Source organism: Budorcas taxicolor, chromosome 4 (assembly GCF_023091745.1).
Source record: "Budorcas taxicolor isolate Tak-1 chromosome 4, Takin1.1, whole genome shotgun sequence".
In the NCBI taxonomy this organism is placed as follows: domain Eukaryota; kingdom Metazoa; phylum Chordata; class Mammalia; order Artiodactyla; family Bovidae; genus Budorcas; species Budorcas taxicolor.
The window spans coordinates 58,570,836-58,583,996 of NC_068913.1; the positions used below are offsets into that span (position 1 = coordinate 58,570,836).

Sequence of the window (13,161 nt, forward strand, 5' to 3'; positions counted from 1 at the left end):
AAATTATGTCTCATTGCTTTGCAATGTTGTGTTGGTTTCTGCTGCACAGCAGCGTGAGTCTGCCACAAGTGCACATATGTCCCGTCCCTCTCGACTCTCCCTCCCAGCCCTCTAGGTCGTTACAGGGCACTGAGCTGAGCTCCCTGTGTTACAGAGCACTTGCCACTAGCTAGCTGTTCACACAGGGCATTATAATGTACGTCAGTGCTACTCTCTCAACTCATCCCATCCTTTCCTGCCCCAGCTGTGTCCACAAGTCCATTTGCTACATCTGTGCATGCAGGATTTTCTGATCCTCAGTGTCCTCCGCAGTAAACTAAAGATTGGTCCTGTCTTGTCGGATGGGGAGGTTAACAGTAACGCATGCAAAATGCAGGGCACCTTGCTTGAATCCCCAGCAGGCATTAAGGCGGTACTCACTGATGTGGATTTTTTCCTTCTATTACTCTCAAGGCACAGATTTTGGAATTTGGCTTGGCCGTGCACGAGAAGTTTGTGCCTCAGGATATGAGACCCCTTCACAAGAAGCTGGTCGACCAGTTCTTTGTGATGAAGTCCAGCTTGGGAATCCAGGTATGTAGACAAAGGGTCCACCAGGGGGCAGTCTGACCTCTACCATTTCCTTTTTGTTAGAGGGACCATGATGTATACAACAGTGACATCTTTTGGTTTGTCTACCACACTGCACCAAAATGTTACCAGAGAGCCCTCAAATGTTAAAATTGCATTAAATTCGGTTTGCCACACTTAACTTTCATGAAAACAAAAAAGTAAATGAGGGAAGGCTTAATGACTTACATTCCTAAGTGCCTACATGAAGGTTTTATGACCATCAGAATGCTCTAGTATAGCACAGCACCTCTTGAGTGATTCTGCCCTTACCGTTACAATTCTGAAATATTTTCCTTACTACCTCTTTAGGAATTCTCCGCTTGTATACAAGCCAGTCCAGTCCATTTTCCTAATGGAAGCCCTCGTGTGTGTAGAAACTCAGCACCTGCTTCCATGAGCCCAGATGGTACCAGGGTAATTCCTCGACGCAGGTAAGTCATATTCTGAATTATCTGACAATTTGTCGTTCCCACAAGATGATCCGGAACGATTCTCTCGTTCTTTATGGCACAATTTGTCAAATACACAGTTTCTTAATGAAATAAGTAACCCTAGAGGCAGCTGCAGACATCTGCCACTGGTAAAACGGCAACAGCATGAGAAAGAAACTCAGACATTTGATCACATTGAGGCAAATGGGAGGCGACAAAATGGGATGTATATGTTTTTTTCCCTTTGGTTTTTATACCATGCCAGCATGTGATAAAGTGCAATGTAGAGACTGAGTTAACGACCATTTCTTTTTCTCCCTGAAAACAGCCCATTAAGTTACCCAGCTGTCAACCGATACTCTTCCTCCTCACTGTCCTCACAAGCGTCTGCTGAAGTAAGCAATATTACAGGGCAATCAGAAAGCTCTGATGAAGTCTTTAACATGCAGGTACTTGATCAGCTGTTTTCTTTTTGTCTGGTCCTGTTTATTCCCCTTCTGTCTGAATCATGAGTGTTTCCATTCACTCTGCTGTGCTTAGGAACAGACCTACGAGCGAGAATTTGACCTAAGGACAAACCTTTACACACCTGTATTGCCTTATTGGTCCCTGGAGTCTGCAAAGCTGATTCTCTCAAAGCTGCCCCGGCCAGTCTAGGAAGACCTGAGCCAGCGGTGGCCAAGCCCGGCCAGGCCCTACGAGGGGAACTTTGAGCTCTGCCTCTGAGTCAGGCCTGCAGTCGGGTGTCCTGGAGCTTGTCACCACCGACCAGTTGCCTCTTAGCATTCCTAAGTGTTTTGTTCTTTTCTTTAAGAAGATACGGTTTAGGGGCCCATTCTAAGATTTCTCTACTTAGGTATATGTTGGAAATTTCCCATGATAAAAACTGTTCACTAGAGAAAAATAGAGGTTCTTAGGGATTTAAGTGACAGTGTAACTCTTGCAACAGAAATGTATGTTTAGATACAGCAAATAGGACACTGATAGTCGCTCGGTAAGACTCAGCTGAAATTTTCCTCACCTCTGTCTTTGGGAAGGGGGTGTAATACATATTGCCAAATTCACGCATTGAACACACGGCATTGGAGAAGAGGCACCGGCATGTTCGCTGACTTTTAGGAGCCGTCACCTGTTTACCTGCCCGAGGCTGGGAGCCTTTCTGCTCGTGCTTTAGTCGTAGGCTGTATGGAGCTGAATTGAACACAAAGGCATTCCTTTGGCAGGTGTCAAAAATCTGAGTTGTTTTTTTTTTTTAATTAATTCAGACAGGCGTCCTTATTGGTCTGAGTTAGTGAGATTTTTCCATAATTCTTAATGGGCTTTTTTTTTTTTTGCTACTCTGAAAAAAAAAAAAGTGACTTTGTTTCAAATGTGCCAGTGTAGTCTGCAGCCTCTAAGCCATGTCTGATAACAGCTCCCCTGTTTTCCAGCCAAGTCCATCTACCTCAAGCTTGAGTTCTACTCACTCCGCCTCACCTAATGTGACAAGTTCTGCTCCCTCGAGTGCCAGAGGTCAGTGCCAAGGTGGGGGGTGACCGAGGGTGCCCAGAGGACCTTCCAGCCTCCCGCAGGCTTGGGCTTTCTCCTCCCAATGGTCCGAGCTCACCACCGCCCTGACGAGCCTCTCTTTCCGTCTCTTCCCAGCTTCTCCTTTGTTGTCTGACAAACACAAACATTCCAGAGAGAACTCTTGCCTGTCCCCAAGGGAGCGGCCATGCAGTGCCATCTATCCGACACCTGTGGAACCTTCTCAGGTAGTGTTTGTGGGATGGAAATCCTCGGAAAAGACTGGATGTTACCTACAGGGCTGCAGAAAGTCATGGTAGCTGCCAGAGACCACCAGATGGGCCGTGTTGACAAGTCCAGCTGGGTGAAGTCCATGCCTCGGCCCTGGGCCTGTTGTTAGGAATTCCTGTGTGAACTGTCGAGTCTGACATGGATTCCTGGTGGTTGCCTGAGCAGTAAAGCTGAGAGGGAACTGGGAAATGATTTTACCCACTTTGATCTATTTTGTTGCTGCTACTTGAACATTGAGAGAGGTCATGGGTGAATGAGTTAGGGGTGGGGGTGTCTGTCTGCATGTATCTGTAGCAGAAATTTGGAGGAACTTCTTAGATTAGCCAAAGACCCTTGAGAAGCATGGCTGCCACGGATTGCTTACCGAGGTATCCAGGAGTGAAGAGGGCGTCTTTTTGCCTCTGCTGTTCTTAAATGCACTGAGGAAGGAGTGGCTAAACCCTGGGGCCTCCCCGCAGCCCTCTCCACCCAGCTCAGACCTGCTCTGCAGTGATCTCTCTCAACCTCAGTGACTGCAGGGTCAACATTTTGACCCTCTCAGCTCTTTAAGCACTTTGAGGTGGGGTTTCAAAGGTAAAGATTCCTATGGAGCCCTGAGTTTTATCGGTTATTTGTGGATAACTCAGGAGCAGAATATAATCATTATTCATCCTCCAGCTCATTTTCTGTTTTTCCACACCATCCTGGCAGAAGGCTGTAGTTGCATCTGGAAATGGATGACAATGAGGGGGATTTGTCTGGATTGGTTTCTCTTTGCTGATTGTGTGATCTTCCCAAAAGTTCCAAGATGCCCCATCTGCACAGCACTGACATGTTGCAGAAACTGTACCCGAGTGCATTTTCCTGAACCACCTGACTGGTTTAATTGCCCCTTGTCACGACTTTCAGTTTGTTCCCTCTGCTCCTGGAGAGCAGGTCACCAGCGTGGGGGACTCTGGAAGACTGACTTCCTGATTAGCCTCTCAAGTTTTCTGCTTTTGGTAAAATTTGAAGCAGTGTGTGTTGCCAAAATTTCCATAATACACATTCCTCTGGTGTATCTACTTTTAAGGAGTTAGGGTCTTTTTGTTTAATATATTAGGTAGAACTATGTAAAACTGGCATTTTTGTGGGTTAAAAATTGCAACATACTAACCATTTCATATGTTTTAACCTAATCTAGGATTTAAAATGTAAAGTTCATTGACTAGAGATTTTTTGAGCTAATATTTCTTCTTTCTTACACTTTATATTACCAGCCTAGTATTTGTATTTATAAAGAGCACTGTAGCTTAACTGCTACTTACTGTTTATTTTTTCCATATTTTATTACAAAACTTTATTTGCCAGCTATATTGGGTTGGCCAAAAAGTTCATTTGAGGATGGTATGGAAAAACCCAACCGAACTTTTTGGCCAACCCAATATTTGAAATCCTGTACAGACTTTTAAAACACTGTTTAGAAACACTGTTTGAAACCTAAGGGTCTTCTCCTTTTTTTCCCTTAAATATAATTGAATCATTATTGAACAATAATTCAATAATGATAAGCCAATCATCAACAATGTTAAGCCAGTAATGTTTTATATAGCTAATTTTGCCATTTGAAACTTTTTTTAAAAAATAAAAGGTTCAGTAAGGGCTTCCCAGGTGTCACTAGTAGTAAAGAACCTGCCTGCCAATGCAGGAGACACAAAAGCTGTGGGTTAGATCCCTGGGTTGGGAAGACCCCCTGGAGTAGGCAATGGTGACACACTCCAGCATTCTTGCCTGGAAAATTCCATGAACAGAAGAGCCTGGTGGGTCCAGAGGGTGGCAGAGAGTCAGACACAACTGAGCACCAGCATATACCATTCAGTAATAAAATAATCATCTCATTTTCTAGAAGATCTCCTCTGTCAGTATCTTACACCATAAAAATAGATTCTTGTGCCTTTCCAGAGGCTGCTGTTTAATCACATTGGAGATGGAGCCTTGCCACGCAGTGACCCCAATCTTTCGGCACCTGAGAAAGGTGGGTATGAAGCCAGTGTCTCTAGCAGTCGGGGAATGTGCAACTGTGTTCTGGCTTCATTTCCTCCAGTCGCCCGTGTGTCCCCGTGGAAGGCAGATGTGCAGACCTTTAATGATCAGGACTGATCTTCTCTTTAGGGGACAGATGGAAGACAGTTATTTCTGACACATTCTTCACCAGCTGTGTTCTTGTAGGGTTTAACAGCAGAATCTGAGCAAGGTCGGGACTCCTGTTTAGTGACTTTTGGGGTCATTCAGTGAATCACTGAGGCAATCCCTGCGTTCCCTGAAACGAAGTGGCCAGTTAGGCTACCTGGTCAACACAAGGAAAGTGAGCAACTTCCCAGATGGATCCTTGGTCCCGCTTTGTGTCTGCCTTACCAAGCTCATTCAGTCAGCTCATCTGTTGCTCAGCTGCTATTGAAAATTTGCAATCCGGTGCATAATGGAGTGTGCCCTGCCTCAAGGTCACATGAAAAATGAGAAACCAACATATGCATCGCAGTTAATAGCCAATTAGCATGGGTCTGTGCAACACAGCAGAGGAAGAAGAGTGGATTAAATGTGACTTCCTCAGCTAGGGGGATGGGGACTAACAGCAAGGCACTCGTTGACCTTCCAGAGTCAGCCTCAAAAATCGGAGCAGTCCCCGAGCCAGCAAATTAACAGTCACTAATGACATATCCCTGTAAAGTGCATTTTAATCGTCCCCATTAAGATCTCGACTGCATTGTCATTTGAGTACACCGATACATTAAAACTTTCCTCAGGAGATAGGAATCAGCGAGACTGTAGCCTAAATTATTTTAAAACACACATTTTGCTTTACAGCTACAAGTCAAATATTGATCTTTGTCTGGATAACTTAGAAATGTGGTCATTTTCTCACCTCTTCTACCAAAGAAAATCCACAAAGCACCTTTTAAAGGACCAGAGGAAATGTTTTTTACGAGCGATGGTTCCATCCAATTTTAGTGGTCATATGATCATAAAATGTTGAAATTCTTGCTATGTCCACCAGGTGGCAGTGTCTGCTCAGTGAGCAAGACACTGGAACTCTAAAGGCTTGATTTTCTAAACCTCCTCTCAGAGCAGCTATTTATAACCTTGTATGTCTTGCCCTTGTTCCAAGGGGGGTTGTTCCATATTTCAGCATCTTACTGAAGTGTGGAGCAGGTAGATTACAAAAAAGGAATGATAATATCAGCATTCCAAATTATTTTTTTAGGACGTTCTCCACTATAGCCCTTTGACTTGAGGAACAAGGGCCAACAGGATGGTGTGGTGTGGCTGTTCCTTGCCAGTAATTCTGCCAGGCAGTGGAGATATTAGCATCCACTGCCTTCCCCCTTTTAGGGTGCTATTTGTCCACAAAATTCCACTAAAAACCAAATTTTAAAATAGTCGAGTGACTACATTTTCCATCTGTTCCCAGCATCTAAACACATTTGTAAATCTCAAGTTTCTACACTCTTTTGTCAAGATGTGTAGTTCTGACTGCTTGAGGGAAAAAGACATGCTATCACCCAATGAAATGTCAACTATAGTTGTGAGATGGGCAATTAAATAAAGGGTTCGCATTTAGGAAGTTTCCTTAGTATTGTTTGTAATCCAGCTGATGTTTTCATTCTGGGTAATTCTGACCTCTAAGATTGAGTGCTCGCAGGGTGACGTAGGCCACGTGATTTTAGCTGTGCCCTTCCCTTCCAGCTGTGAACCCCACCCCCAGCAGCTGGAGCCTGGACAGTGGGAAGGAAGCCAAGAGCACAGCAGGCGGTGGGAAGCTCCCCTCTCCCCCCATCCCTCCACGGCCCGCACAGACTGGTGGGTATCTGAAGCGTTTAACAATCATTTTTATAAAAATAACTTTTATTGACTACTCCGACCTGAACTCCTCAGAAAGGTAGGCATCTGGTGTGTCCAAGGTGAAAGCCTTCATAGTAGCTACAGAATTCATCTGCTGTGTTCCCTCTTTTTCCTCGACTCTTGTTACACTAAGTCCACCATTCCTAAACTGTAGAACATTCTTCTCCTAGGTATCATCCTCAGAATTGTGGGGGCACCCTAACCTTGCTGAACCACTAGCATTTTCTCTATCCTTCGCTTGACTCACCTCATTCTTATCAACCTCTGCTAACTCCAGCCACTTTCTGCAGGACTGATGCCCGAGTTTCAGGTTGTCCCTGAACAGGACTGACTGACTGTAATTTGGATAGGCTTGTGGAGGACAACTAACCAGTACCTTGCACCTGCTGCTTAGACAAGACTGTATTCCAGGGTCATCTTTCTCAGAGGGTTCATTCAAGGCACTGCATCTCCTAGGGAGGTGCTTTAAGCAGCAGACCTACTGACTCAGAGTTCTACTGTATCTGGGCCAAAGCTCTAGAATCTGTGTTTTACCAAACCTTTCAAATACAACTAGCCTAAAGGCATGAGAAAATATGACACTGTGTTTTTCATGGATTTTTCTGGATGGATCATCCATGTTTCGTTTGCTGCATTTTAACACCTTTCTAGCTTCTTTTATTTTTTACTGAATAAAGAAAAATGACTCTTTTTAAAATGAACTGTGTGCTACCTGGTTTGTACTTTCCAAAGCTAGAAGTTGCCAGTAGATTTGGAAAGACAGGTAAGATCTTCAAACAGAACAAGGAATAACTGTAGCCTTACTTGATAATATGCATTGCTAGGTCAGTGTGACCAGGGAAGTTTAAAACTCACTAACCAGTACTTGGTGTTTTATTCATGATGTTTGTACATTGAAGCAACCTCCAGTTTAAACGTGGTTGTGTCCATAAAGTTGGAAACTTGAAAAGTGTTTTCTAAGGGACAATAATATTCATGGTATTTAGGTTCCTAGGCTAATTCTACCTTGTAGGCAAGGACAGGGATAGAACTATGTTAGGTCTTTTCTGGAGAAACATCACTCTGAACATGCAGTGGGTCCAGGGGCTGCTGGGTAGTTCACAGTGATGGTGTCAGGGAATGCCCAAGTTGAGAGGAAGAGGGACCCAGACAATAAAAATACCATTTCCCAATCAAGCTGTGCTTCTCTGGACATCCATGCTCTTGTTCTATACTCGACCCCCACAACTGATGGGCTAGGAGAACTAACAGTGGCGATGGAACATGGCACCGTGTGCCCTAGCACACACGATGGATCTGCACAACCCCGAGGGCGGGCCGGCCACTCTGCCTAGTCCCTTAGGCCCAGAGCACGCAGGTGGCCGTGGCTCTCCCCGGTTACCCTGGCAGTGCTGCCTCCCGTCCTGCACTGATTGCCGTCATGGTCTGCCCTCATGGCATCCTGTGTGCTCACTGTTGGCGGGACCTGTAACTGTCTCTCCTCCCTTCGGCCTTTCTGTAGTTTTCTTATGAGCTACAAACCCCACTGTGACAGCTGGGAGAATGGCAGCTCCTCCCAGAGCAGCAACCCCTGAGCCCACTGCAAACTCTGTAGGCAGACCTGGGCAGTCTGGCTTACACACACTCACGGGTTGGCAGTGTCATGGCTGGCTGTAGTATGTGTGGTTACGCTGGATCTGGTCCACAAGTGCACACACAGAGCAGTGTCATCACACTGGCCTTGTCCCAGGTGTAGGGCTTGAAAATCTGGTGGGAGAAACAAAGAGAGGGTTCTTCTTAATGATGACATCCATAGGGCATCACCTCCTAGAGATAAAGGAAGACCCAAGTACAGACATTAGGGAGAAAAATGGAAAACTTCTTACCTTTTATATGGATGTGGCCAAGGGTTTTCTGTCAATTTCAGGAATATTGCGGGCAGCAGGGGTGGTGAAAGGGGAGACTGATGTCAGTACATTCCCAGGGACCTATTCTAAGCTGCCTGGGTGACCTGGGTCTTCCCATTCTTGCTCAGCCCAGTCTGCTCCCTGACGCCTCATGCGTAAAAGCACCTTTAGAAATAGACCAAGGGGCAGAGAAGCGTCTGGGCTTTGAGGCAGTGGAAGGGACACTGGACCAGCTGCTTGGTTAAAGCGCCATGTGTGCTCTGGTGACTTTTCACTGATTACCCCGTGTCTTGGGGCCGCCATCATTTGTGGGGAATCCATTTTGGGTGGGCACCATTTAGTCTCTCCACCCAGGCCCCCCTCCCCTTGCCTAGATCCTTGTGCACTGGATCATCTGTATGGGTTTGTATACACAGAGGGCTCTTTCAGGTAGTCAGCTGTCTGGTTTTCTGAACTGAAATGATCTCTCTCTCTCTCTCCACAGCTTCACCAGCAAGACACACGGCATCAGTATCCCCTTCGCCTGCTGGGCGATCTCCACTGAAGGTACAGGCTCTTGTTTAGATGGGAACTAGAAATTGGCCCCTTGCTACTTTTTCCCCTGTTACATCAATGAAGTGCTTTCATCTACAAAGACCAGGCAGAGAACATAGAAGGGGGAGAGGAAGATGGGCAAGAAAACAACACTAGACTTTCCCTTTGGGGAGTCTGCCGTTTCGTTTCAGATTAGTAGCCTTTTTCTCCAAATGGTGGCAATGAGAATGTACCAACCAGAGTGAGTATATGCACTGAATTAGAAAGAAATGGTCCCTAGTATCTTCTAGGACATTTTCAGCCTTATCTTTTAGTTTAAGGCACATCAAAAACAAACACTTAAGTTGAAAAATAATCAAGATCTACTAAATATTCTCAAGTGCCTTTTTCATCAGTCTCACTCATTTTGAAAATGCCAAACCCAACTTTATCTCTTTCAACATATTATACCAAGGCTTTCATTTACATTAGAGATACATACTTGATCATGAAAAACAAGACAGTAAAATGAATTTTTAAATCACTGGGAAACAAACTGGGAAGCTTTAAAGGTCAGACATTTAATATGAAGACATAGGCTAATTGACATCTCTGAACATACAAAATTCCTCATGAAGGTAAAGAATAATATTTAGTCTCTATCCAAATTGAATCAGACTGGCTGCAAGGATTGTTGGTGCATTCAGAGGTAGGTGTTCAGAGCTGCTACACCAGAGGCTTAAAGATGAAGTGACTGTGACTGCAGAAAGAATGATTTGTACCCGAATGACTTAGGATTTGCATGCTCTGTTTCCTCTTTGTTGATGAGACATTTCTAACTAATGTAAAAGAAAAAGAGAAGTCAGCTTCTGCAAACACATGGGGGCAGATTGTGATCCTGTGCATCTGTGGTACTCAGGATTGTTGCTGGTAGAAATTGAGAATCTGGAAGGAAACCGCCTCTCCCCGTGCCCGCCTGCAGTGGAGAAAATTGCAAAAAAAAAATTTTTTTTAAGCATGATTTGCTTTGCCGACATTTCTGATGTCACAGTTTGCTAGTGAGTGCAAATTATCTGCTGGTTTGGTTGTCATACTGCCATGCAGCTGTTAATCGTAAAGTGCACGGGACTGCATTCGCCCTGGGAGCCATAGACTGTTGTCTTAATGTGATGGAAACAAAGCAACATGGTGTTTCCGCATCGTTACATTTCCCCTTACTAGCAAAGAACCCCACATGTTGCTATGGGATTCACATATGCATTTTTTAACTTGATTTGCAAGTTAGTAATCAGATAAAAGTAGGAATTATTCTTTTTTAATAATAGGATCAAAGAGTTGGAAGCATTCAGGTAGCCACCAAAGTTAGCAAAGCGGTGTATACTCTCCCTTCCACGGACCTGCCTGTGTTCTTGCTGGGTACAGGTAGCCTTGTATCTACAAATCAGGCTTTGAAAAGAGGAAACGTTGTGTTGTAACTCCAGGTGACATTAGAGGGCGTAGTGCTACCAAGTTACTCGCTTTGCTGTGCTTCAGTTCAGTCACTCGGTTGTGTCTGACTCTGCAGCCCCATGGACTGCAGCACGTCAGGCTTCCCTGTCCATCTACAACTCCCAAAGCTTGCTCAAACTCATGTCCATCGAGTCGGTGATGCCATCCAACCATCTCATCCTCCATCGTCCCCTTCTCTTGCTGTGCTTAGAATGCAGATAACTCTTAAAGAGTTTTTTTCAGCAATTAAATGAGGGAATTAACCCCGTGGAGAAGACTCCGCTTACCTGCCCTATTTTGCACTTGGGGTCTAACTTTTAACAAAAAACACCAGTGAATTTGGATCTTTTAATTGGCCATTCTTGATCTTAGGCTCCTGATAAATGAAAGGATTTGTGTCTACCAGCATTCTCATGTTTAAAAAGAGAGACCGAGGTAAAGTTAGTCTAGGATAACATTTCTTGGTTTTATAGGCCATTATGGGATAAATAAGGAGGGGGGGAAAAAAGGTCTGTGGTGAAATAAGTTTAGCAAACACTGGGCTGAACAAAGTCATTGAGGTTCTGTTATTGTCAGACTTTAATGAGCTAATAGGCTCTGACTGGACTCAAGGAGTACATACGATGCAGGATTTCCCAGCAGAATCCTCTTTTCACCGAGTGCTGTTAGGGGAGAGGGAGAAAGGGACTGGGAGAGGGGAAAGGGGCGGGGAGAGAGAAAGTGTGTGTATGTGTTACTCAGTGGTGTCTGACTCTTTTGTGATTCCATGGACTGTAGCCCGCCAGGCTCCTCTGTCCATGGGATTTCCCAGGCTAGAGTACTGGAGTGGGTTGCCACTTCCTTCTCCAGGGGATCTTGCCCACCGGGAGATGGAACCCAGGTCTGCTACATTGCAGGCAGATTCTTTACCCTCTGAGCCACCACGGAAGCCCAAAAGGAAGTACAGATTTTGCTGCCAGTGGGAATAGACAGTTAACAAATGAGGCCTCTGTGTGATGTGGCGGTGACGGTGGGTAACGGAGGGATTCAGGCCCCATCTAAAGGGCCAGCTCCTGCTCAGCAAGAGATTCTCTACCGAAAGAGAAAGTGAGCCGTGTTGCTAGAACTTCCAGTGCTTAAAGAAATGCACATTTGGTGGGAAACCGTCCTATTTTACAAAATTAACAACTGAGGCTTTTAAAAACACTGCAGATGAAACGTCTGCTCTCTCAGGCTATATAGCCTGAGGGCTGCCAACCCGCGGCTTCAGCTTTTGAGTCTGGCAGGAGCTCAGAAGTCTCCAGGCCTGGCATGCCTTCCCCAGGGGTGTGGGAGGGAAAGGCTTCAGACTCTTGGGTTTTGATGGGGGACACAGCAGAGCTCATCACCCTCTCGCTGAACAATCTGCCGTTTCCCCTCCGCACAGGGCTCCGTGCAGTCCTTCACCCCCTCTCCCGTGGAGTACCACTCCCCAGGACTCATCTCCAACTCCCCCGTGCTGTCGGGCAGCTACAGCAGTGGGATTTCGTCCCTCAGCCGGTGTAGCACGTCAGAGACCTCAGGCTTTGAAAATCAGGTGAATGAACCTTCTGCGGCGCCGCTGGGGTCGGGGCCGGGCTACGGCTGCGGGTCGGAGGAGCCGGTGCGTAAGGAGAGCAAGACGCCGCCGCCGTACAGCGTGTACGAGCGGACTCTGCGGCGCCCCGTGCCGCTACCTCACAGCCTCTCCATCCCCGTCACCGCCGAGCCGCCCGCCTTGCCCCCCAAGCCCCTGGCGGCGCGGTCGGGCCACCTGGAGAACGGGACCAGGAGGACGGACCCCGGCCCGCGGCCCAGGCCCCTGCCCCGGAAAGTCTCCCAGTTATAAGTCCCTTTTCTATAAGGTATGGTGAAAAGACATCTTTAGTGTAGGCACTTTAATAACTTAACTCAGATTTGTCTTTAGATGAATGGAATTTAAACTCGCTTAATAGAATGTTGCACAATATTAAAAGTTACTGACCCCCAACGCCAGATGTCCCAAGTATGGCTGAATTTCATTACACCGTTTCTCGTTTGAAAGTGATAGTGATAAAGCCTTCTTTTGTATCTTTTTATGTTCACTTTTTTTTTTACATAGTTTAATCTCGACCAGTAAAATATTGTCAAACAATACGAAGCGTGATAATGTTGTATACTTTTTACTGAATACTTGATACTTCATGAAAGCTTATTACGTCAGTGCACATCCTAAGGCAGTGGTCCTTACCTTAGAAGACTTCTGTAAATAACGTGAGATTTCTGACTCTTCCTAGCAACAGACAAATGAATGCACATCATCCTAATTAACAGTCAAAGCAGGCTAGTGAGATATACACTAAAGGAGTTGCAAGGATTGGGACTGGAAGCGGTTTTGTTCTTGAAACATACTTCTTTAAGGTTGCTTTTGACCTTGACTGCTGTCTACATTCTTCAGAAGCTACTCTACCAGTTGGTTGGTAAACCGTTTAGTACCCTGACCCCATGGTATCTACCGTATTTCTTTTCAAGGTGCAATTTACTTCCAGAGTTCCAATCAGGTTGATGAAGCAAAAGACCCCAGGAGAAATGTTTACTTG

At 45.5% G+C, this 13,161-nt stretch overlaps 1 protein-coding gene across 1 annotated transcript in view; it reads left to right on the forward strand.

Annotated features, from left to right (window-relative positions):
• DOCK4 (dedicator of cytokinesis 4) overlaps window positions 1–12,431 on the forward strand; it is a 467,343-nt gene extending 454,912 nt beyond the window's left edge. The window contains exons 45-53 of the mRNA XM_052638395.1: window positions 454–573; window positions 922–1,043; window positions 1,372–1,492; window positions 2,474–2,555; window positions 2,688–2,797; window positions 4,761–4,833; window positions 6,543–6,656; window positions 9,069–9,130; window positions 11,991–12,431. Of these exons, the coding sequence (XP_052494355.1) occupies window positions 454–573; window positions 922–1,043; window positions 1,372–1,492; window positions 2,474–2,555; window positions 2,688–2,797; window positions 4,761–4,833; window positions 6,543–6,656; window positions 9,069–9,130; window positions 11,991–12,431 (1,245 nt within the window). The remainder of the gene's footprint in view (window positions 1–453; window positions 574–921; window positions 1,044–1,371; window positions 1,493–2,473; window positions 2,556–2,687; window positions 2,798–4,760; window positions 4,834–6,542; window positions 6,657–9,068; window positions 9,131–11,990) is intronic.
• The last annotated feature ends 730 nt before the right edge of the window (window positions 12,432–13,161 follow it).